The 21,992-nt window shown below is 41.1% G+C and overlaps 1 protein-coding gene across 6 annotated transcripts in view; it reads left to right on the plus strand.

Annotated features, from left to right (window-relative positions):
* neto1l (neuropilin (NRP) and tolloid (TLL)-like 1, like) overlaps positions 1–21,992 on the plus strand; it is an 81,540-nt gene that overhangs the window by 31,284 nt on the left and 28,264 nt on the right. Inside the window, exon 5 of one of the 6 annotated variants that reach the window (XM_074621949.1) lies at positions 6,099–6,190. The exons of the other annotated variants lie outside the window; for them this stretch is intronic. Coding sequence (XP_074478050.1) covers positions 6,099–6,121 — 23 coding nt within the window. The 3' untranslated portion in view covers positions 6,122–6,190. The remainder of the gene's footprint in view (positions 1–6,098; positions 6,191–21,992) is intronic. 6 annotated transcript variants of the gene reach the window in all.

Below are 21,992 nucleotides of genomic sequence, written 5' to 3' on the forward strand. Positions count from 1 at the left end.
CATCTGTTTGCCATGATGAAATGATTGTGGCTGATAAATTAAAGGCACCCTGTGGAGTTTTTGACCACTTGTAACGCTGTAGAGACAATGTCAGAGGCTCTAGCAGGTTCAGTTTTAGGGCTAGAGTGAAGCTAAATATATCATATGAAACTAGAAAACCTAAGGAATCCATTGGTACCAATTGGTGCCCATGTCCTGCTAACATGTCAGGAAGGAGGGCTAAATAACGCTCCAAAGTCTGGCTAACTTTCAAAGGGGTCCCTTGACCTCTAACCTCAAGATATGTGGATGGAAATGGGTTCTATGTGTGCCCACGAGTCTCCCCATTTACAGACAGTGTTTTTTATGAGTGGGGCCCTTTTTTGTTTGTGTTTTGCGCACACACACAAGGACGCGCATGTAGGGGATTCACATCCTCCTGTTGCTTTCACGCTATTTCGCTGATGAACTATTGAATATGTAAAGATATAGAGGAGTAATGTCTACCTGTGCAGAGAATGAAGTCACTTTCCCTCAGTTTGTGTTATGTAATCTGACCTTCTCCTCGCTTTGTTGTCATATCCGGGTCGGTTGCACGTGCATTTTTAGTGCATGTGAGTGTGCCCCACTGGCTCGCTCACGGCCTCCGCTCTGCACTGCTCTCATACGGCGGTTATAGCTGGTAATGCCGTACTGATTGCCGGCGCTGTCGCTTAAGTCTAGCACCCACCCTCCGTTTCCCCTCAGGTTAACACTGTTAGCTCAGTCAGCAGTGTTGCCTTTGTTTATCACTGTTAGCGCTATTAACACCATTACCTACGAGCCGTTGGCTCACCTGTAACCATGTTGAGAGCCGTGCGGAAGCAACAGAAATGCTCCCATTCTCGCGTTTAGCACCTTTAATATAGCTTGTTTGCAAGAAAACTCCACTGGGCACCTTTAAATCATACTGAACTTAATACTTAACACCTACTACTACTTAACACCTTGGTGTGGTGTAATGGTAGTGACGGACAGCTACCCCTCTATTTACAAAAGAAGTAGTTTCAGTTTGAGAACAAGCTTTAGAGCGTTAATGACAATACAGAGCTCCGATATTAAAATTAAAAAAGAGAATAATAACTTTTGAAACATTTACATCATAAGTTTTCTATGAAAACTTTATTTTGCTGTACCACATTTTGTGATCCAACTTCATATACAAGCTGATGTGTAAGTGAATGTATGTATGACTAAACTTAGAAAAAACAGCGATTGCAACCTTGTGTATCACTCTGACATTGTTGCCCATCAAGTTGGTTCTCTTGACGCAGATGTCCCATTACAAGGAAACACTCAGCATCCCTGATGTAAAGTGATGCCAGGCATGTGTATGACATGTCAAAATGATGCAAACCTCAGGGTCTGAGTCTGGTTTCTTTGTATCTGGGCTGTCGTCGCTCTCATGAGTCCAAGGCTAGTGACCTTTAGACCTTCACAATGACAGCGGAGCACAGAGACCACACATCCAGCAACGCATACGCCGACACTGTTTATGTCAACACGTGAACTCCAGGATATAGGGCTCGGATGTTAAACAGTCGCCAATACAGCGCTTGTGCCTCGGACACTCGATTTGATGGGCGGAAATGTTGACAGTGTGTCATATAATGGTTCAGTGACGGCCTGTTTGACGTTTCCAACTCAAGAATGATGGGCAAAGGCTGGAAGATGAAGGAGAGGGAGGGAAAGAGAGGCTTTCCTAACCCCTTTCTGTTCTGCACCATGGGATAGAAAGCACAAGCGGGGAGAGTTTGACAGGACAGGAGAGAGAGGGGCTGGCATGTTGACAGCTTCTCTCTCTCTCACACACACACAAGATCTACACTGTCTAAGACCTGTCAGAGGTCAGGTGTATGGCTCTTTTCCCTCATAATTTGTTTAAAAAAAAATAGGTTCCCCGTCAACACCGTCACCTTTGACAAGTGCACTATTTAGGTTCTAGGATGCAAAGTGTGCCGGCGCTCCCTGAGGAGCATTGTTAGAATATTATTGTGGCAGGAGTGTACTGCAGGAGCTGATAGAGGGCAGAGCCATCAAAAAGCTGAAAGTACACAGAGCCTGTAGAGAGGATCAGGCGAGGGTTGTTATCTTTTTTTCCCCACTGTTTTCCAGATTAAAATCATTCAAACATTTACTGCAAAGTGTGGATGATAAATAAATAGTTTGTGGCTGATAGGGGTTTAAAAGAAATCCAAAAACAACAAAATACAGCCTAGAGACCAACATTTTTTTCATCCATTTTATATATAGTATAGGATTTAGTAAAAAAAAATCTGTAATCGTAATATATATGTACAAACAGATTGCTATATTGATTGCCACTGCAACAGTTTCTCTCCTTTTATCCGTAAAAGAAGCGGATATTTCAGTGAGGTGTCGGGCGGGGGAGGGGATTGGGGGGGGTTGAGTGCAGTGGCTTACAATAGAATTGAAAATAGATGGATAGTGAAGAAGGGGTGGATAAAAAAAAATTAAACAGGATATGAATAAGATCCAAAAGAGACAGAGCAACAATTCAGTTATTAGACCTCTCCCCCTTGCTCTCACGCCTCTGCGTGTCCAGGCTTGGAGTCGCTACATCTCATGGACATCCTAAGCACTGGGGACACATATAGATTAGCCCTCAAGGGCAGTCTCACAATGAGCCCATTGGTACTGACTGATTATAGATTCAGCTTGACTGTTCTGCTCCTGCATCGACTAAGGATATCAATGGAAGGGGACAGTGTCACAGGAGACTTCCTAAAGTCACAGTCAAGATTATAGTGAATATTTAACCAAATGCTATCACGATGTCCCACAGAGACCACTACTTTTTACACTTTTTTTTAACCACATTTTTCTTTTCTTTTTCAGTAACACCATGTTTTACATTCATACACAGCTATACACTTTTGCTCATTGAAAATGCTCACTACAAGCAGTTGTTTGACATTGCTTCCCATGGAAACAAGACTAACAGGGGCAAGCCAGCCAACAGTTGTTGAGCTTTTTCAGTCTGGAGTGTAGTGGTGGACCGACCAGTGGCTAATAATGTTACCTTCAAACTGTAACACAAGAAAACTGTATTATATAGCAAGATATATAAGATATATACTTATTTCTGCATTTCATTGAGGACTCTAGTATGTATTCTAATTTATTGCTCACTTGCTTATTCCAATAAGGTTTTATGCTTTTGTTCTTTTTCCTCATTTACATGGAGGTCAGAGTGTAGGGTCAGCAACAGAACAGCGCATCTTAAGAAGCTTGAATCATCAGCTCCTTGACCTTCATGCAGACACACGACTTTAAACCCTGCCCTGCGTTGTAGCTGTTCATTATGCGCTATGAATTTTTCTGCATAACACCAGCGATATGAAAACTTCTTTAGAAATTAAAGGAGAATATGTTGGATGTGTTTTGCTTTGCATGGCAGCAGTCCAGTCTTTATTAGAAAGCATTTTTTAGTGGCCTTCGCTGACTGAAATAATGAGCCAAAGAGGTGTCCATATGGGAGCATGTCAGAACAGTCATAAAAGCAAGTGGCAGCAGTGCGACAAAATGGAACATCTGGATGCTGAAAGCTGAGCATGCATGCTAATCTTTAATCTACACATGTAGCGTGGGTACTAATGTATGCACACACATACTCTTACACATCACACATGAAGATAAGTTAAGAGTCCTGCATGAACTCTTCCTCTCTTAGACACAGTATGATTGACCACAACACAATAACAAGCTCATATCTCATCCTCCACTCAATGAAATCTGTCAGTGCTGGCAGTGATCAATCATGTCCCGGGATGAGGGTGTACTGAAATTTATTGTGTGACACTGGAGCAGCTCTCCCTTTTAGCATGATGGTGGTGAGACTGCAGGAGACGGACACAGCAGTGTGGGTGGGTTCCAGTTTATAGTTCACCACTTGTTAAATGTGCATGCGGATATTTGTTGCTGTGCCAACAGGGACTTAATCAAGTGTCACTGCAGTGAGTGGAGGTATATTTATGTGGGCATACCTATTTATGTCCGTGTGAGAAAGTAGATGGATTTAACATCTTGTTTTGTTGTATAGTAAAGAGACCTGAAGTCTTTTTTCCTGTGTGGGGGTTGATTTAAAGGAACAGTGCTGTTACAGTTTTTGGATGGATTAACCAAACAATATGTGTGTTAAGTGAGTTTAAGTGGTTCTGCTTGTCAGATTTCATTACCTTTGGACACAAGCTAGCTGTTTGCCCCTGTATTCATGCTATCTTTATGCTATGCTAAACAAATATTCTGTTTTTTATACTAGCTGTTGGATAGATTAACCAAACAAATTCATTTACATTCATGTATTCTGTAACTTACTAACGTATAAAACACACTAAATACACATTTGCACCTTGCATAAAACCCCAAACATTTGTAATTATCACGACACGTACTTATGTGTTTATGCATGTGTGCAGGTGTGCACACACTGGCTTTGAAGTGCTGATATCTCAGTGCTGCGTTATTGATTATTGGCTCCAGTACCATCAATAAGTGAGATCGCAGTCTAAGATGAAAGCAGAGTAACCACGAGTGTAAAAGCACAGCAGTGCTGAGTTTTTCAACCTGGATCAGCGTGATAGAAGAATTGACACTCAAACATTCTGACCTGCTCTGCTCTGCTGTGAGTCCAGGTAGGAAATGCTTTACTCAGCTTTTTTTTTTACACACAGTAGCAGCTGCGGTAGAAGACTTTTTTCCCTCTGCGTTTCTTTTTTTTTTTCCTTGAGAAACACCTGCAGGATTTTCAGGTCCTCTTGGGGGATGAAGCAACAGCTAAGAAAGCATGTAAAATGTGTGACTTCTGCAGTTGCTTCTTCATTTTTTTAGCTTCTGTGTGACGTGAATTGGCTCTCGGTGGATATTTTGCACATGCAGCATTTATCTCAAGTGAATTTATGATATGATGAATGCATGATTGAGTGCTTGCGTTTGCTCTGAAAGCTTCCTACGGGGGACATAGGATGTCTACAGAAAGGTGAAACAAGAAAGGTTCCTTACCTTTTCTTGCACAAAAACTTTGATGATCAAGTCTTTTTGTTTAATCAATACTAGTATTTCAAAGAATAAAATGCAAATAATAGAAATGTTCAAATGATTGAAATACTTAAGGGTGTGGATTTCTAAAGCACCCCCATTTCAATTCAACGTTAAGGCATTTCAGCTGTTTCATTGTTCCCAAAGCGTTGGCGAAATGAAGTCCAACACTGCGGTCACCCTCCATTACCCTCTAGTCTGCTCTGCTGGGAGTTGTTTGGAACACTAAAACCTGAGGTTGCAAGTGTAAATGCAGTTTTCAGTGTGCACATAGACATTTCATTTCTATTAGTATGTGCGTACAGTATCACCCTGCCCTTCCCCAGCATCCCTCCCTCCCTCTCTCTTTCTCTGTTGATTGCATTTACTTATTTGGATGTAATGGCCGTGGCCTGAAAATATGCTATGCTGCAAGGAAAGCACTCAGCCTGGGCATTTGCCGTCATTATGTTTAACCACTCTGGGTGATTACTTACCTGGCAATTTCATGCGATTTCATATTTAATGTGACATTTTTGGGAGAATTGACACAATTGTTGATGTAAACAAAGTGAATCTTCTTTTTTTCTCCAAATAACCATCCAATGAAATGAGCGTTCCGGTTGGTGTGAAGCCAGATTTCGGCAGTTTGCTGCCAGTCATTGTGTCGAGCAGTCTCTCCAAGGATAAATCTGCTGACTGGCGTAAATATGTTCTGCCTGTTATGGCCTTAACGCGCAATCAGGATTGGTTGGCTAAATTTAGCTGGAAAAGTGTTTTTGAAAATAGACTGCATAGAGAGAGTTGGGGAGGGTAATAGCAAGGAGTTAGAGAGAGGCAATGACACGTAGAACAATGAGTATATTACTTTTATTATAAACTTAGGGAGTAAATTAATCCGACAAATCCAATTCAAACTGATCAAACCTACTTTTATTGTCATGAGCAAACGATACTGTACATGAAAGAGGAAAGAAAGCCAGTTCAGTTTGATCAAATGTGGATTGAATTGGTCAAAAATGGCCTTATGTGTCCCCATACAGCTGCTGTTGCCAATACTGGTTGAGGAGACACCAGCCCTGCATGGATTATCCTCTGGGCTCAGTGGAAAGAGACTCAGTCAGACCTAACACAGGTAGCCCACCACACTGAATATTTCCATTGTGATTCAGCCAATTTAACACCTTGGCGTATCCCTGCAGACAGTGGTCAGAGTAAAGAAGACAGGAGATCGAAGCTTGTGGCTTTGTGCACGTCAGGGTTCACTTGATCTTTCCCCGTGGCGTGCTCACTTGGCGTGTTTACCTGCAGTGTTGTGTTGTGTGGTCAGAGAGGCCAGTGTTGGGGCGTTAAAATAAGCTGCATTTCCTTGGTGACAACTGAAAGCAGCGGCTTGCTGACGTCTGTGAAGAAAGTGTGGTGGCTATTAGTTGTGAGCCATCCGCTGCTTGCAGCTTAACATCTAATCAGGTGGGAAGAAGCCAAAGGGAGAGGTGGGACTGATATTAAGCCGCAAGCTACACACAAGATGTTAGCCCTGTTTTGATGTAGTGGGATGAGCAATAGGTCCAGTTGGATTTAGTACTTAAAGCTGCTATAATCAATATTTTACAATTGATCACAATTAAGTGTATGTACAGTATAGGGGTCGTTTGTAGTGAGGAATTCACATATTCTGCAGTTCCCCTCAGTTCTACGGAGCATGTTAGTGTCTTTCGGCTCTTATTTTGGCTTTCCAGGCCATAACTTTACTGCTTTGGTTCCAGTCTGGTCTCCTAATAGTTATGTTCCCAGACAATGACACTGCACTGTCAATTACGTTTCGAGGGAACGTATTTTCACCCAGATTAGGTTTGTTTTTGCCATATCAAAATACATTTCTAAACAAAGTCTGCAAAGGGAGGAGGTCGGGGTGGATGGATGGGTCAAACAAACACGGGACTTTCACCCAGGAGACCGCTGATCGTGTTCCATGAGAAACCAAAAGTAATGTACTTATTTGAACCAAAACCATGATCTTTTTCTAAACCTGACCAAGTAGTTTCGTTGCCTAAACTTAAACGTAATTGAAAATGCAGTTTTCAAACACCAAAAGCACCTCAAAAGCACCACAAGAGGTTAAAACACTATCGATATGAGATTCAACGTATCCTTGGTTTGCAGAAACGTACAATGCCAACATTTTATTCTGGGGACTGTTGGTTCAGTCTCAGTGCTCTAATAGCGTCATTTTCGTCACAGCAGACAGTTGTTTTCAGCAAAAAAGCTCTAAAAACTACTTTACGCCACCTGGCCAACACCTACCCAAGACAAAGTCAGAAAGTTAGAAGCTAAAAAGAGAGTGGATGGAGGGCAAAATCAAACTAAAAGAGAGTGAATATTGGACTATTGACCAAAAAGCAGTTAGTGCAGGTTTAAAGGGATACCAAATTAGTTATTTAGCATTGCAAAGGTTGGGAGTCCACCAACACATTAAAAAAAATGGTCCAAATGAATGCAGTAAAGGCCAGGATATCCTGTATTTTAGTCCTGAGAATGGGTAGAGCTCTAAAATCACTGGATCCTACACTTCCAATAATGCAACTTCTTTCCAAACCTTTCCATGGACCTTTCCTGTCTGGTCAGCATCCACATCTCTCTGGTGACATAACATGGGTTATTTACTCAGACTTGATCCCCCTTTTTGTTCCCCTTTAAATGTTATAATTGACTGTAAACATTGGTATGTGCTGAAGTGAAATCCGCTGCTGCATGTCTCAAATACTTTAGAATACTCATTAATTTGTTCACCGCTGTCATAAAAGCAGATTTTAACATTCTACAAAGCCACTGTCTAATCTCGTTTTATCTCATTCTTTATTACAAAAAATGTCAGTCTCAGTTTGGGGTATTTGCTGTTTTCTCAAGTGCTCAATGTTCAAAATCTCTCTTAGATTATTCCTCAAAGGAAATCCGTGACTCTATAACTGCACCCCTCGTGTACTACCGTAATAAACTGCACTCCATACCGACAGCCTTGTTTCCACAAACAGATATCAGAAGTAGCTGTTATAGTAGCCCATGTGTTGTAGGGATTATGTTCTCAAAGGGAACATGAATGTTGGAAATGCCAGGACTGAGGGGTTTTATGGTTTGCTCTGCCTCTGGTCTAATGACCAGTTCCCTTTAGAGCTCTTGTTGTGCTACACAGCTGCACTGCTGGTGTAATATTCTTAATGCAGCTGTAAATCCTTTTACGGTTATTTTCAACAATTTGTCAATCACTTTAGTGATGGAAAAGGGAAAGAAACCGTGGAGGTCTGAGGCCAAAGTTTCAATCTGCATCTTTCTCCCTGTTTCTTAATCTCTCTCTCATAATCTCTCTCTCCGCAACCACAGATTGAAATGCTTCTCCCCTCACTCTCCTTTATTTTTGCTTTGCTCACTGATTCAGCCTTTTTATTAAAGGCTAATATTACACACAATTTCACCTTGAAATCCCATTATTTCTAATCTTAAACCATGTTACCATAACCGTTACTGCACTAACGTTCTGAATTGCCTCCATTAAATCCACTTGTGTTTGTATTGGCCACTAGCTAAAGTGTGTTTGGCTGCAGTTTATCACCCCACTGGGTCAAATTGTAGCCCATTGTTGGCATAGCAAAGTCCGTGAGCCATTGATTCCCCCTTGGGCCCTCTGGAACAGATGCAGAGCGGCACTGAAAATTGAAACAGGAATCTACTACCTCTCATAATTCCATGACAGCGAAATGAAACAGTATCTCAAGAAAGCAATCAGACTCTCAAATTACCTTTCTTGGGGGTGCATTGTTTGCAGATCAGCAGAACTGTCCTCGCTCTGTCCCTTTATGTCATTGTACCTCTCTCTGCCTCTCAGACACTCTCTGTGTGCAGTAATGAGTGGCAGAGTGGCGATGTAGTGTTGATTTATTGCATGGTTGCCCAAATGGAACCTCGGTGGAATGTGTCTGTCATTGGGACGTCACTTAGACAGAAACACCTGTGATGCCTAGGGACAGCTAAATGCTCCATCAGGAATGGGTTCCCGCCTGAGCCATCAGTGGATTTTACACACAGGCACAATCGAATGCACTCAAAACAAAACGTGTACTCTGCATTGATGGAGCTGCACAGTCGTTGATGTAGCTGCATATATACAGTATGCCAGAGGTGTAGTGGTGTGTATAAATAATCTATTGCATTAAAACAGTATTTTATAGATTTATCATGTCAGACTCACAATGGACAGTTTAAAAATAACTGTGTCAAAATCGAAGCAGCAGAACCAGAGATATCGTCTATTTTCCTCCACAAATTCTTCTTCCCTGTCAAAATCTGGTTTACTCATTACCCACAATGCAGCCTCGAGCCGCTAGCCTCAAGCAGAGATGAGGAGCGGGCCATGGAGGTCTGGTGATCTCACTACTTTCTAACTCACACCCCCAGATTTTTTTCATCTTCAAACTTGTAGTCTTTAGCCCCAACCAATGCCGACTCAAGTGACATCACTTGAGGCTTTATGCATTTTTTTCATTATGCAGTAGTACTCCGTAAGACCTGTAAACAGACTCTGATGTGTAAAGTCGGAGTTCCCCTTTAAAGATACAACCAGTTGGCAACTCCGGTTCTGAAAAGTGAAGCCAATGAGGAAGTGCCTTAAACTTGCATTCTTTCTAATAGCCAGCAGAGGGCGACTCCTCTGGTTGCAAAACGAAGTCTATGAGAAAATGACCCTACTTCTCGCTTGATTTATTACCTCATATACATTGTAAACATGAGTTTATGGTCTCAATCACTAGTTTCAAGTCTTCTTCAATACAGCATGATGTTCATATAGTAAATTAGGGTCCCTTTTAGAGTCAAATTGACCATAAAGCAGGGTAGGGCATGGCTACCTTGTGATTCACAGTATGCTACCGCGGCGTTGTCCGATCTGGGTGATATCCGTGTTTTGTCTTACAACTTTAACCCTTTCACAGTGTGTTTTCAGTTCATGAAAGTTAATCATAACCTTTTTGGTTGCCTAAAAATGTCTTATTCAGCGTTTGGTTGTACTTAACTCCACCCTCTCGTGTCATTTCTAGTTGCAAATAACCAAGATGGCAATGGCCAAAATGCCGAACTCGAGGCTTCAAGACGTCACGGTGACTACATCCACTTATTATATATAGTCTATGGGTATTACAGAGATTTATGTTCCTTGAGTTAAAGTCTTTAAGTCAGTGTCTCCTTTCAGTCAATGGTGCGGTGAAACACTGTCTTCTAAATAACCACAAGGAACAAAAGTCCCTTGGAGAGGTACAGTATGAAACACAAGCACTACTAGCTAATCCTGCATATGCACAGCTACAAATATGAAGCCAAAGCACATTATTAATGTCCATCAAAAAGAAAGTACTGCCTGACACACCAACAACAGTCACAAGCTAAAGGAAGAAGCATCCCCAGATGGAGACGATGACTCCAACGGAACATTAGCTAACAACGCTGTACTGGCAGTCACTGAACCGAAGGCTTTCACAAGTGTTCAATGCCATTCATAACACTGTTGGCCGAACATCTGCTGAGATTTTAAGATCTCTTAACAAGCAAGCTGGTCCTTCCTCTATTTGGCCTATGAAAACATCAATCATGGAAAATTACTGCAAACAAAACATATGATTATTCATGCACTGTTACAAATAAAACTACCCAACAGTAAGATAGTTAAAAGCTTTGCAGCATACCCACTTATACCAAGACACCACTGCAGTATACTCTACTGATGCACATACACACATTCACACATGATAGGTTACATTGTTCGCAAGGTGCTGGAGTAGCGTTGCTTTGTGCCCTTGTCATTGTTTCCCAGCGGCTTTCTGGGAGAAAGGAAGGAGAGAATGAGGAGAGCAGTTAGCAGTTTGGCCAATAGAAGAGATGGAAGAGCTCTCACACACACACACACAGCCATAAACAGATTTCTCAAATCCATCACTGTGAATAAAGGTGCAAAATGAAGTGAAACTCCATCCCAGCGACCAAATTCCCTGCTGTCCTCTCACAGCAACAATCTTGATGGACACTTTTATTCGATGTGGCATATACACTGTGAGTGTATCGGTAGCTGCAGTATGTACCATACTCCAAAAGTAAATGTTACAGGAACAGAATATAGTGGGATGTGTGGACAGAGAGATGGATTAATGGACAAATGAGCAGATTAATTAACAAGTAAGAGGTTTTCTCCTGCTACACCAATATGCTCAGTGGGCTGGAGTGACATTTTAGTCAATGAAATCAAAACTAATTAAGTGAGTAAATGAACAAAACACTCAATTAAGGGCATTACATCAGTGTATTTTTAGAATGCAATGTAATGTGCCCATATGGAAATCTAGTATATGTGCATTTATGAAATTGTCATATCTGCATATAGCAGAATACCATATATGTCAATACTCAAAATTGGAAACATGTAATTTATGGACATATATGTTATACCAATATATCTCTTATATATAAAAAAAAAAAAGTCTAAATTCATATGTGTCAGTTTATTTATATTTGGCATGTATTTTAATGAACTATGCTATCATACATTTAAACAACAAATAGGTGGAAAACATCTGTCCAGGCAGTCAAGTCTCTGTGCTTCTGTTACATCTGAAAGTATTTTTTTCATACAATGTATTTTTTACTATCCAACCTTTATCAAATATATGTTTGTTAGGTTATTATAAATTAACATCTCAGCTCTATGTGTGTCTTGTGACTCCGTAACCATAGCAACACCTGCGGCAGACAGACAGACAGACATACAGACAGATGCATCCACAGGGGGGGAGAGAAAAGAGAATACTGAAAAGACACCTTTGATTGACTCCAGTTTTATCTGTCAACCTTGCCTATCTATCACGTTCTGATTTAAAAGATTCATCTGTTAACACTATTTTTAGTTTGATCCTCCGAACAGGTCAGAAGTCCAGAAGAAAGTCATTAACTAATCCAGGCTGTTAACATGATGAATGGCACGGTTTTCAGACTTTATATTCAAGGCAACAACTCTGTTCTTCCATCTAGTATTACCCACCATTCTCAAGACCACAAACAGCAGCAGTCAGAATGAACCAGTCAGACCTAAGAGCCATGTCATTTCAAACTTGTCTTGAGCTTTAAAAATTAAAGTTAGACCCCTGTTATGACTTGACTCTTGAATATCTACCAAGTAGGCTACTTTTCAAGTTCACACAATAATGTAGAGACTATTCTGATCGCAATTTTTCGAAAAGCAATAGATCAACAAAAGCTAATTAAAAGATTTAAATAAATTATGTAAAGATTGTGTCACTCAAAGTAGTAGTAGTAGTACAAATGCAAACATGACTGAACTGAATTAAACGCTGGCCGTTCAATTGTATGAAAGAATGGTCACCGTAACGTCACCCATTGGTCTGTTGACTGCCGTTTTGAATCCTTAAGTTTGTTGTTTTGGCCGTCGCCATCTTGGTTGTTTGCGAGAAGTGACACGAGAGGGTGGAGTTAAGTACAACCGAACGTTGAATAACACATTTTTAGACGTCCAAAATTAACTTTCATGAACTGAAAACACACTGCAAAAGGTTAAAGACGATAACACGGACAACTCCCAGACCGGACAACGCCCTGGTAGCGACCTGAGACCATAAACTCATATTTACAATGTTTACTAATCGAGTGAGAAGTAGGGTCATTTTCTCATAGACTCCTATACAATCAGACTTCTTTTTGCAACCAGACGAGTCGCCCCCTGCTGGCTATTAGACAGAATGCAAGTTTAAGGCACTTCCACATTGGTTTCACTTTTCAGACCCCATTGGATGTAACTACTGTATATTCCACTTTTACATAATAAATACATTTGGTGTTGATGAAGGGCTACTTTAGTTCATCTGCCAGAGCCATGATGGTACATCAGACTAAAGCAGGTTGGGAATGACTGCTTTAGAGGTTAGAGATGAACCAGATGACTCTGAGTGTCACGTGTTTGCCCGGCCTTGACCATAAGACACTGTATCCATATCTTCTTCACGATCTGCCCTATAGCTGCTTCCCTTATGGAGATCAATAATGTATTTTCATGAATCATTAGTGCACAGACAAGGGCAGAGATCACACTGTTCTTGTAATCTATCTGAAATGCCGTGACAGTCCGTCCTCCAAGCTCTGACAGATGAAACTGATACATCTGGACACCGCCAATGGGGACGTACAGTATTGGGGTTAAGTGCCTTGCTCAAGGGCACTTGAGCCATTGATGGTTGAGATCGGGATGGGGATTACTCAGCAGCTTTTTTTTCCACTGAGATTTCAAGCCCCCTTAACTGTGTAGTTTTGGCGGTTGCTGTGATAAATCCAGGTCAAGGGCAGGCAGTATTAATGTGAAGCAGAGTGAGTTAAGCTTCCCTGAATAAACAACAGAAGCATTGTAATTCATGACACTTTGTGCACCATAAGCATGAGACACTTTTTTCTTTCTCTCGTTTTCCTCTGCAGACCAGTTCGGTACAGTTCTTAGCAGGATCGCTGGTGTGTAGCTGGTGCTGCTTGTGGCGTGGCGTCGGGGTACACACATCGCCGCTAATCGCTGTCCGGGGCACAGACCCAGCTCACTGGCCATGACACCCAGGGTGTGGTGAATCCTATCAGCCCTCGGCAGATCCTGTGGCCTCCTCTTTTCACAGCTACTGTTCTGTGTAGTTGCGGGCCGTCATCCGCAGGGTCAACAAAGCCCTGTCGAGTGGGTATTAGCTATATAGCTAATCTTTACAGCGCCGTTTGATCGAAAAGGGGGTTTTCACAATGGCCTTTTGTTTGCTCAGGCAGTGTTTTTTGAATAGTCGAGTATGTAGCACGTATATATGTTTGTTTTGGGAGTTGAAAGCTGGGCGACCTGCTGGATTGAAAACTGCAGACTCAATAGAGGGAATGTGGAGATGTGACAATCACCTCTGCCAAAATTGTGCTTTAGTTGTGATTGAAAGGGCTGGAAGTAATCAAACTGTGGAAAATCTGTCCTTTCCCGTTACCTCTTCTTCCTCCTGCCTGTCTACCCAAACTCCATCCACAGCTGTGCCATGGTGTGATTAATGGCAGCCATTCATTAGCTTGATCAACCACTTTAGCCAAGATTATTAATCAGATGCTTATTTAAATGTCACTGCCGAGCAGCTGAGAGGAAATGAGGCCACTGGGAAATTGAGTTTTTGTGTGTGGGCTGATGATGTGTGTGCATGTTTGTGTCCTTTGGTTCCGGGAATATTGCCATACACTGATAACCCAAGAGCCTCATTCATATGCTGTTTAACATACATCGGTCTCAGCAGCTAATACTGAAGGGAGGCAGCGGAGCCTAATGTTCAAATCCAAATGAAACGTACTGTAGTGTGTCTCATTAATAAAACATTGTGCCCTATGTTATGAAGAGCAGTACAATACTTCTGGGAATGTACAGTTACTAGAAATTTACATCTCCTGACAGTCCTGTTTCATTTGTGTGTGTGTGCGTGTGCCTGTGCTTTCTCAATAAAGGACATTTCCCACTACACAGCCAAACAGAGCTAATCAGGGCCTACTCATCATTTTGTTCCAGAATTTTTTACAAGAACAAATTCCTAATGATTATTTTTGTGTCTGGCTGCCAAACTGAATTACCGCCGCCGCGCTGCTAGCATTATAAACATGTTTTTGAAGCAATGAGATGAGCAAATTTGAGCTGGCATTCGCAAGCTGCTCATGTGTGCTTCTGGGGGCGTTTGCGCACAACTTCTGTAAATTCAAGTCTCTGTGCGTCTCTCTCACTTTGCTAGCAATGCTTTCATACACAGGTGTATACCTGTGAACATTTTTGGCTGGACCGCATAGGGCCAGCCCTACAAATGCAAAAGTCTGCCACTGAGTGAGTGAATGAGTGATGGAGTTACACGATTGGTCGGCCAAGCGTTGGAGTTTCCTCATTGGCCGTTGCTCTTTCAAAACGAAAAGGCGGGTACAGTCCTTTATCCACGTCTGGCTCATGAAACTTGGACCAAGCTGTCAAACTTGGCAATCTACTTCTAAAATGAAGTGAGATTCAGCAGTGGCATAGCCTATTTCTCACTTAAAATGTTTTCAGAAGTAGATTTGGTGGATTGTTTAGACGGAATAACAGAAAGTTTACGAGCAGGCCTGCCATGTTGTTTCCTGTTTGAAACGGCAAGCAGAAAAACCTCACGTACATTCAACGATAGGGTACTTCACCACTTGAACAGCCAGTTCAGTGGAGCACCGCTGGATTTAACATTATAAACATGACCACTGACTATTTGTATAACAATTTATCCACAAATTCCCAGACTGACCATACATGGTCCAGCCATATACCCGTTTTTGACCGCGTCTTGTTTTGTGTGTGTTGTCGATCGATGACAGCGTTTTGCTCTTTGAGGAGCTCGACATGTGCATGAACGGTGCTGCAGGGCAACTTAAAGTCTGTGCCCCGGGGCTTTAGAGTGAGCATTTTTCTGTGTTGCAAAGGGTAAATACAGTAAGCTCCAGAAGATTACACTCTTAGTTGAGCTTTATGAAGAGAGGAAGGGGTGTGGCCGTGTGGATGTGCTCTGAATTCAGCTCAGTCTGGCATACAATGCAGTGGAGAGAGCGAACTCTATAGAGAAGCTGCAGTGTGAGTACAATGGCAGCACAGATTCCACATGTCAGCACATGCTGTATGCTGTGGGGAATTTCTATGTTACGGTATTTATTATTTGTCCTAGAAACATACAGCGACGCTTTTGTTTCATGTTTCACCCTGTAATCAAATATTACGAAGCGTGACCGAGCCGAGGCGTCTGGCTTCTAAATAACAAGGTTAAATCACGCACTGTGGAAAGAGTACACGCACTTTATGTAGTTCATCAATCATTTTATCAATCCATGTAATTGATTGAATCGATTAATCAAGGACGGCAGCAAAGGAGAGGGGGTGATTGATGGCGGAGGGGATGGAACTCACCTGATTGAAATTCAGGAGCCAGAGTCTAAAAAGGTCAAGGGTCGCACGAGAGGCATTTATAGGCACTGCAGCCTCTTAGCGGGACCTTTGTTGCCATGCTAAGAATAGCCTTTATCAAAAGTGTATGTATGTGTGTGTGTGTGTGTGTGTGTGTGTGTGTGTGTGTGTGTGTGTGTGTGTGTGTGTGTGTGTGTGTGTGTGTGTGCCTGCATACATCCTGCATCTATTCCTCTGAGGTTGCTTGGCCTTGTGATCGCGGTGGGTTGAGTGATGCCAAAGCCCAATAATAAATCTCTGGCGCAACCAGCGCAGATGACCTGAAGGTCACCGTTTCATTAACTGTCTTCCACCTTGATTTTCTCATCCCCTCGTTGCTGTCTCTTCCCTGCCTGCCTACCTGCTCGCTACACACACCTATAAGCATCCCGTGGAGGGCGACATGAATATAGAAGGAGGCTTGTGTATATGGTGCAAATAAACTAACAGGAATAGTTCGTCATTCTTGGGAAATACACCTTGCTTACTTTCTTGGACTGGAAACAGCTAGCCCAAAGGTAAAATCCACCTGCCAGCAACTCTAGAGCCCCATTTCCACTGCAGGAACTTTCCCCCGGAACTAGGAACCTTTTGAAGAACTCATTGTGTTTCGACCGCAGGGACCAGGGTCTAAATTAAGTTCCGGGGACTTTTTACCCCCCAAAAGGCCCTGGTTGGGTGGGGTAGTACTTTCTTAAAGTACAAGAACTTTCGGGGTGGAGTTTGCAGGGATAATCGTCACTGATTGATAAAAACACACACACCTTTTTCATACCTGATCAGATTCATTTACCTAATCTTCACAGGTTTTTAGACCGCAGTGGAACTGCAGACAATAGGGGCTGAAGGAACCTTTAGTTTCTGGGACTAAATGTCCCAGGAACAAACCTGGCTTAAAGCTCACAAAATAACACATTGTATATTATTTGTTTAATCTGTACAAAAAACAAAGTAAAATGACAAGTTGTGGTTTTATGGGGGATGATGTGCTGGACTGTTTCTTGGCCAGAAAGATTAAAAAAACAAGACAAAACAGTTCAATTAGCGAGCTTTAGAGGTGCTCATAGAGTTTTTTTTATTTCTTTTTTTTAAACTCTCGGACAGAGCCAGACTAGCTTTTTCCTTTGTTTCCAATCTTAATGCTAGGCTAAGCTAGCGTGTCCTTGCTCTAGCTTCATATTTATCATAGAGACATTAGAGTGGTATCAATCTTCTCATTGAACTCTCAGCTGAAAAGAGAATAAGATTTCCCAAATTGTTGAACTATTCCTTTAAAACGTTCACAGTTGAAGCTATTAATCGTTTTGTCGACAGGAAATTAATTTGTAACTCTTTTGATAATCGATTAATCGCAAGTGAAGTTATTTTTTATGCTAGATTTGCCAACTTTTTTAATGGTTCTAGTGTCTCAAATGTGAATATTTGCTGGTTTTCTTGATCTTTTATTGGAGGAAATTGAATATCTTTGGGTTTTGGAGGACTGTTGATGGGACAAAACAAGTTAATTGTCAACTTAGCCTTAGGGAATGGCTGTGATGGGCACTTTTTTTGGACACTTAATAGACAAAAATATTAATAAAGAAAATAATCAGCAGATTAATCGATAATGAAAATAATTGTTAGGTGCAGCCCGAACCGTGGCTTACTGTATGTGCCATCTTATTCAAACATAGAGTCACATTTACCAGTGAGTGACATCAGTATTGTCTGAATAAAGCAAAAGGCTGGACAGCTTTCATTCACTTCACTGTGGGAACTAATAGACAAGAAATAGCAGGAGATGTCTGCGTTTTGCCCTTGAAAGAATGTTTACAACTCACCACCTCTCCAGATGGAGAGTGGCCATGTGGGTGGGTTTGTTAGAACTGTACAAGCAAAGCATTGCTTTCCCCAAAGACGAATATAAAAGTTATTCACTACCAGCTAGCTATCCAAGGCCAAAGGAGCCACCTGTATTTTTAAATTGCACCGTAGTACCCATTCAGCTTTTTATAGATCGAATCATTTGAGCCTTAGTTGAAAAGCAACAATTAATCGGGAGGGAATTGAAGGCCTCAGGAGAAGCTCTTGAGTAGTCTCTAAGTACCTCTCCTGACTGCTTTTGTGTTCGCATGAATGTTTTACTATGTCCTGGTTGGTATTGGAAGCGCCAAGGAGAGAGGGTTTTCTGCAGCCTTGCTAGATTTGTTACAGGCATTCAACGGGCTCTTCTTCTTTTCACCATATAAGTGGAGGTTCACCTCTTCTGAATCCCCACTAGAGCGACGCTGAAATCGGGCCAAGAATCTCTCTCCTTTAATTATTGGTTTTATGCAGCAAGTGTCATCATCAAACACACTGAATGCTCATCCTCCCTCACCCCTCCATTTCATTGACTTTTTCTTTTCTGTCAGCATTGCCAGGTATAAGGGACTTGTTCCTCATGCCCGGCGTACACGTACTGAAGCTCTGACTCATGTCTAGACAGAAAAATTAGGGCATACATACAGACAAAAAAAAGAAGTGACATTTAGGTAAGGTGTTCCCGCTGTGCAATCAGACCTCCTTTTCCACACTGAGCTCAGCCAGTGGTAGCCATGTCTCGATTTGGCAAGGAACAATCAGATTTAATGTGAAGCCTTTTTTGTGTTTCATTTTTCCACAGGCTCTGTCCTCAAATGAATGCAGCCCAGAGCTCACAGCTAACGGCGTATATCTTTGAAAGCACAACTGCTCCGTTAAGGCTGGAATAAAATGGCATTGGCAGGAATGTATTGAATGCTGAGGAGTCATTTATTTCAAAGACAATGCGGCATGTCGTAGCATGGCGACAAGGTGATATGCCGTGCCATTATAGTGGAATTCTGGCTCAGAAATTGTTCCGAGAACTATTATCCTGTGACTACTTTAATGGTTTTCATTATTATTTCCTTTTATGGTGTTGAAAAATGAGACAGAACTATATATACATTTTAAATAAGCAACGTATCCTCATACAACGGTTTGTATGATATCGTACGAAAAGTTATCCCTCATTTTTCATGCAGTTTCCTGTGAATGTCCAGCAACACGTGACGATTTCCGCTCCAGTCTTTTCAAAATATACTGCCGTCAACACAGGAAACAACTTAGATACTTGCAGATACTTACACTACTTAGTTAGGTTTAGGCAACAACACTTCTTAGTTAGGTTTAGGCAACGAAACTACTTAGTTAGATTTAGGCAACAAAACTTCTTGGTTAGGTTTAAGAAAAGATTGATTTGGTTAGCTTTACGCAACAAAAGTACTTAGTTAGGTTAAGCCAATAAAACTACTTGGTTAGGTTCAGGCAACAAAACTACTTGGTTAGGTTTAGGAAAAGATCAACTTGGTTAGATTAAGGCAACAAAACTACTTAGATGGGTTTAGGCAAGAAAACTGCTTAGTTGGGTTTAGGCAAGAAAACTACTTGGTTAGGTTTAGGCAAGAAAACTGCTTAGTTGGGTTTAGGCAACAAAACTACTTGGTTAGGTTTAGGCAACAAAACTACTTGGTTGGGTTTAGGCAACAAAATTACTTAGTTGGGTTTAGGCAAGAAAACTGCTTAGTTGGGTTTAGGCAACAAAATTACTTAGTTGGGTTTAGGCAAGAAATTGTTAGTTGGGTTTAGGCAACAAAACTACTTGGTTAGGTTTAGGCAACAAAACTACTTGGTTGGGTTTAGGCAACAAAATTACTTAGTTGGGTTTAGGCAACAAAACTACTTAGTTGTGTTTAGGCAACAAAATGACTTAGTTGGGTTTAGGCAAGAAATTGTTAGTTGGGTTTAGGCAACAAAACTACTTGGTTAGGTTTAGGAAAAGATCGATAACTTAAGTTATGTGACAAATACGTCAATGTTTTTTGACCCACTTATCCACCCCAACTTACTCCCTACACAGTATTCTTTTGCTCTTTATACTTCCTGGTTCACGACTACGTGGATTACATACAAATAATTTTTTTAGGGATGTATATGAATTACAGCGCATTACTTTTCGTAGGTATAGCTTTGAACGGTGTATGAGAACAGCCTGTAATAAGTGACAGGAAGGCTCATAACTCAAATCAAATAAATAATTTATTTGTGTTTGTAAAAGTGAATTCTGATTATAATTTATCTTAATTTCAAAGCCATTTATGCTTTAGAAGCAGATATATCTGACATTCAGCCAGAGCATGGTGGATAAAACATCCCTGCACAGCACACGCACAGAAATGATTACGTGAAGAAACACTAGAGATTTTTCAAGAGTCAATTTTCCGTCTTGTGTGAAGTCATCTGAGGAGCGATATTGAATCTATGGGGATACGAGACAAGACTGTGATGTTTCACTAGCAAGACGAGGTAACTCACCTCAGCGAGGTCGGGCCTGTTGATGTAATTTATTGCAACATTATACAGAAAAAAAGTGTTTAAGACCTTTTCGCTTCAAGCTGACTTTCAAAACTTTACCAGGCGCTTCCCTTATCTTATTCAGCTGACAAAAACGTACGGCCTCAGTTTTGTTAAAGTTTCTTTTTTTTACTCTCAGTGTGTTAAAGTTTGGTTAAGGATTAGATCCCCCTACGTCCTCAACGGTCTGCTAAAATTTTCTGAAACCTTTCTAAAGGATATTTCTATAAGGATATGTTTTTGCTCTTCCATTTATCTCTGTTAAGCGTCAGTTCAGTTTTGTTCTGACACTGCAAAAGGGAACAAAGATGAGACTTAAACTTATTTGGTGAGCTCAGAGGAGTTTTTACTCATATTCAGTGTGTCAGTACAAAAAAAAAACTATCCCTGGTGTATTATTATTGAGACCAACAGTGTCATCGGCCCTGTAAGTCAATAGTGACGTGACAGTGATCATATTGTCATGTGCCTTTAGTTAGACTGGATGGTTTTCCTTCAGAAAATGTGGTTTTCACTGCTACTTTGTTTAAGAAAATGTATCTGGTCTTATTATACTAAACCTAATTATACCAAATTACTGTCAAAGTTGCTGTAAAAGACAGCTGAATATTCTAGTGATTAGTATGTTGAATGAAACCCCGAGAGAACATCCACTGCACAAGAGTTTGACCTTGATCCTCTAAATTTGCTTGCAAAGCCTTAATTGCCAGTAAATTTGGTTGATACTAGATTTTGGCAAATATAGCTATAATGAGGGTATTTTACATAATTTCAGGAGAGTGGGAGACTGTGGCGAGCTCATTCTCTTCATTTGGTTAGAGTGAGAGCATTTTAGAGTTAGGTTTTTTGGGGAGAAATTCAGTTTATGCACTGTACTTACACAGACTTCACATACTGTATGGTTGGCATAGATGTTTGCATACATATACAAAGTGATATACGGTTTAATTATTCCATTAAATGCATACAGTACACATGCAACATGTCACATTGGGGTGATATTTTAGCATCACCACCTTGGTCCGGACTGAAATAGCTCAACAACTATCAAAAAGATTGCCGTTAAATTTAGTACACACATCAATGCCCCCCTCATGATCCATTTTAATAACTTTGGGGATCCTCTAACTTTTCATATTGCGCCATCATCAGGGTCAAATTTGAACTTGTCCAATACTTTGGTTTATGCCACATACTTGAAAAGCCAAATGATGTTCAAATCAGCCTAAGCTGTGCTTTGTGTTTAGTGCTAATTAGCTATGTTGTTCGCATGATAACATGCTAAACTAAGAAGGTGAACATGGTTAACATTGTACCTGCTTAATATCAGTGTATAAGCATTGTCATTGTGTATTTCAGGGGTCGGCAACCTTTTTGATATGAAGTGCCATATTTACATTTTCTTGTTAATCAGTGTGCCATATCAACACTAAGGTTTACATTAAGTTTAATTATGACACCACATCAAACGTTGAATCTCCAACAGATCTGT

This window comes from Sebastes fasciatus, chromosome 21 (genome assembly GCF_043250625.1).
Source record: "Sebastes fasciatus isolate fSebFas1 chromosome 21, fSebFas1.pri, whole genome shotgun sequence".
Taxonomy (NCBI): Eukaryota; Metazoa; Chordata; class Actinopteri; order Perciformes; family Sebastidae; genus Sebastes; species Sebastes fasciatus.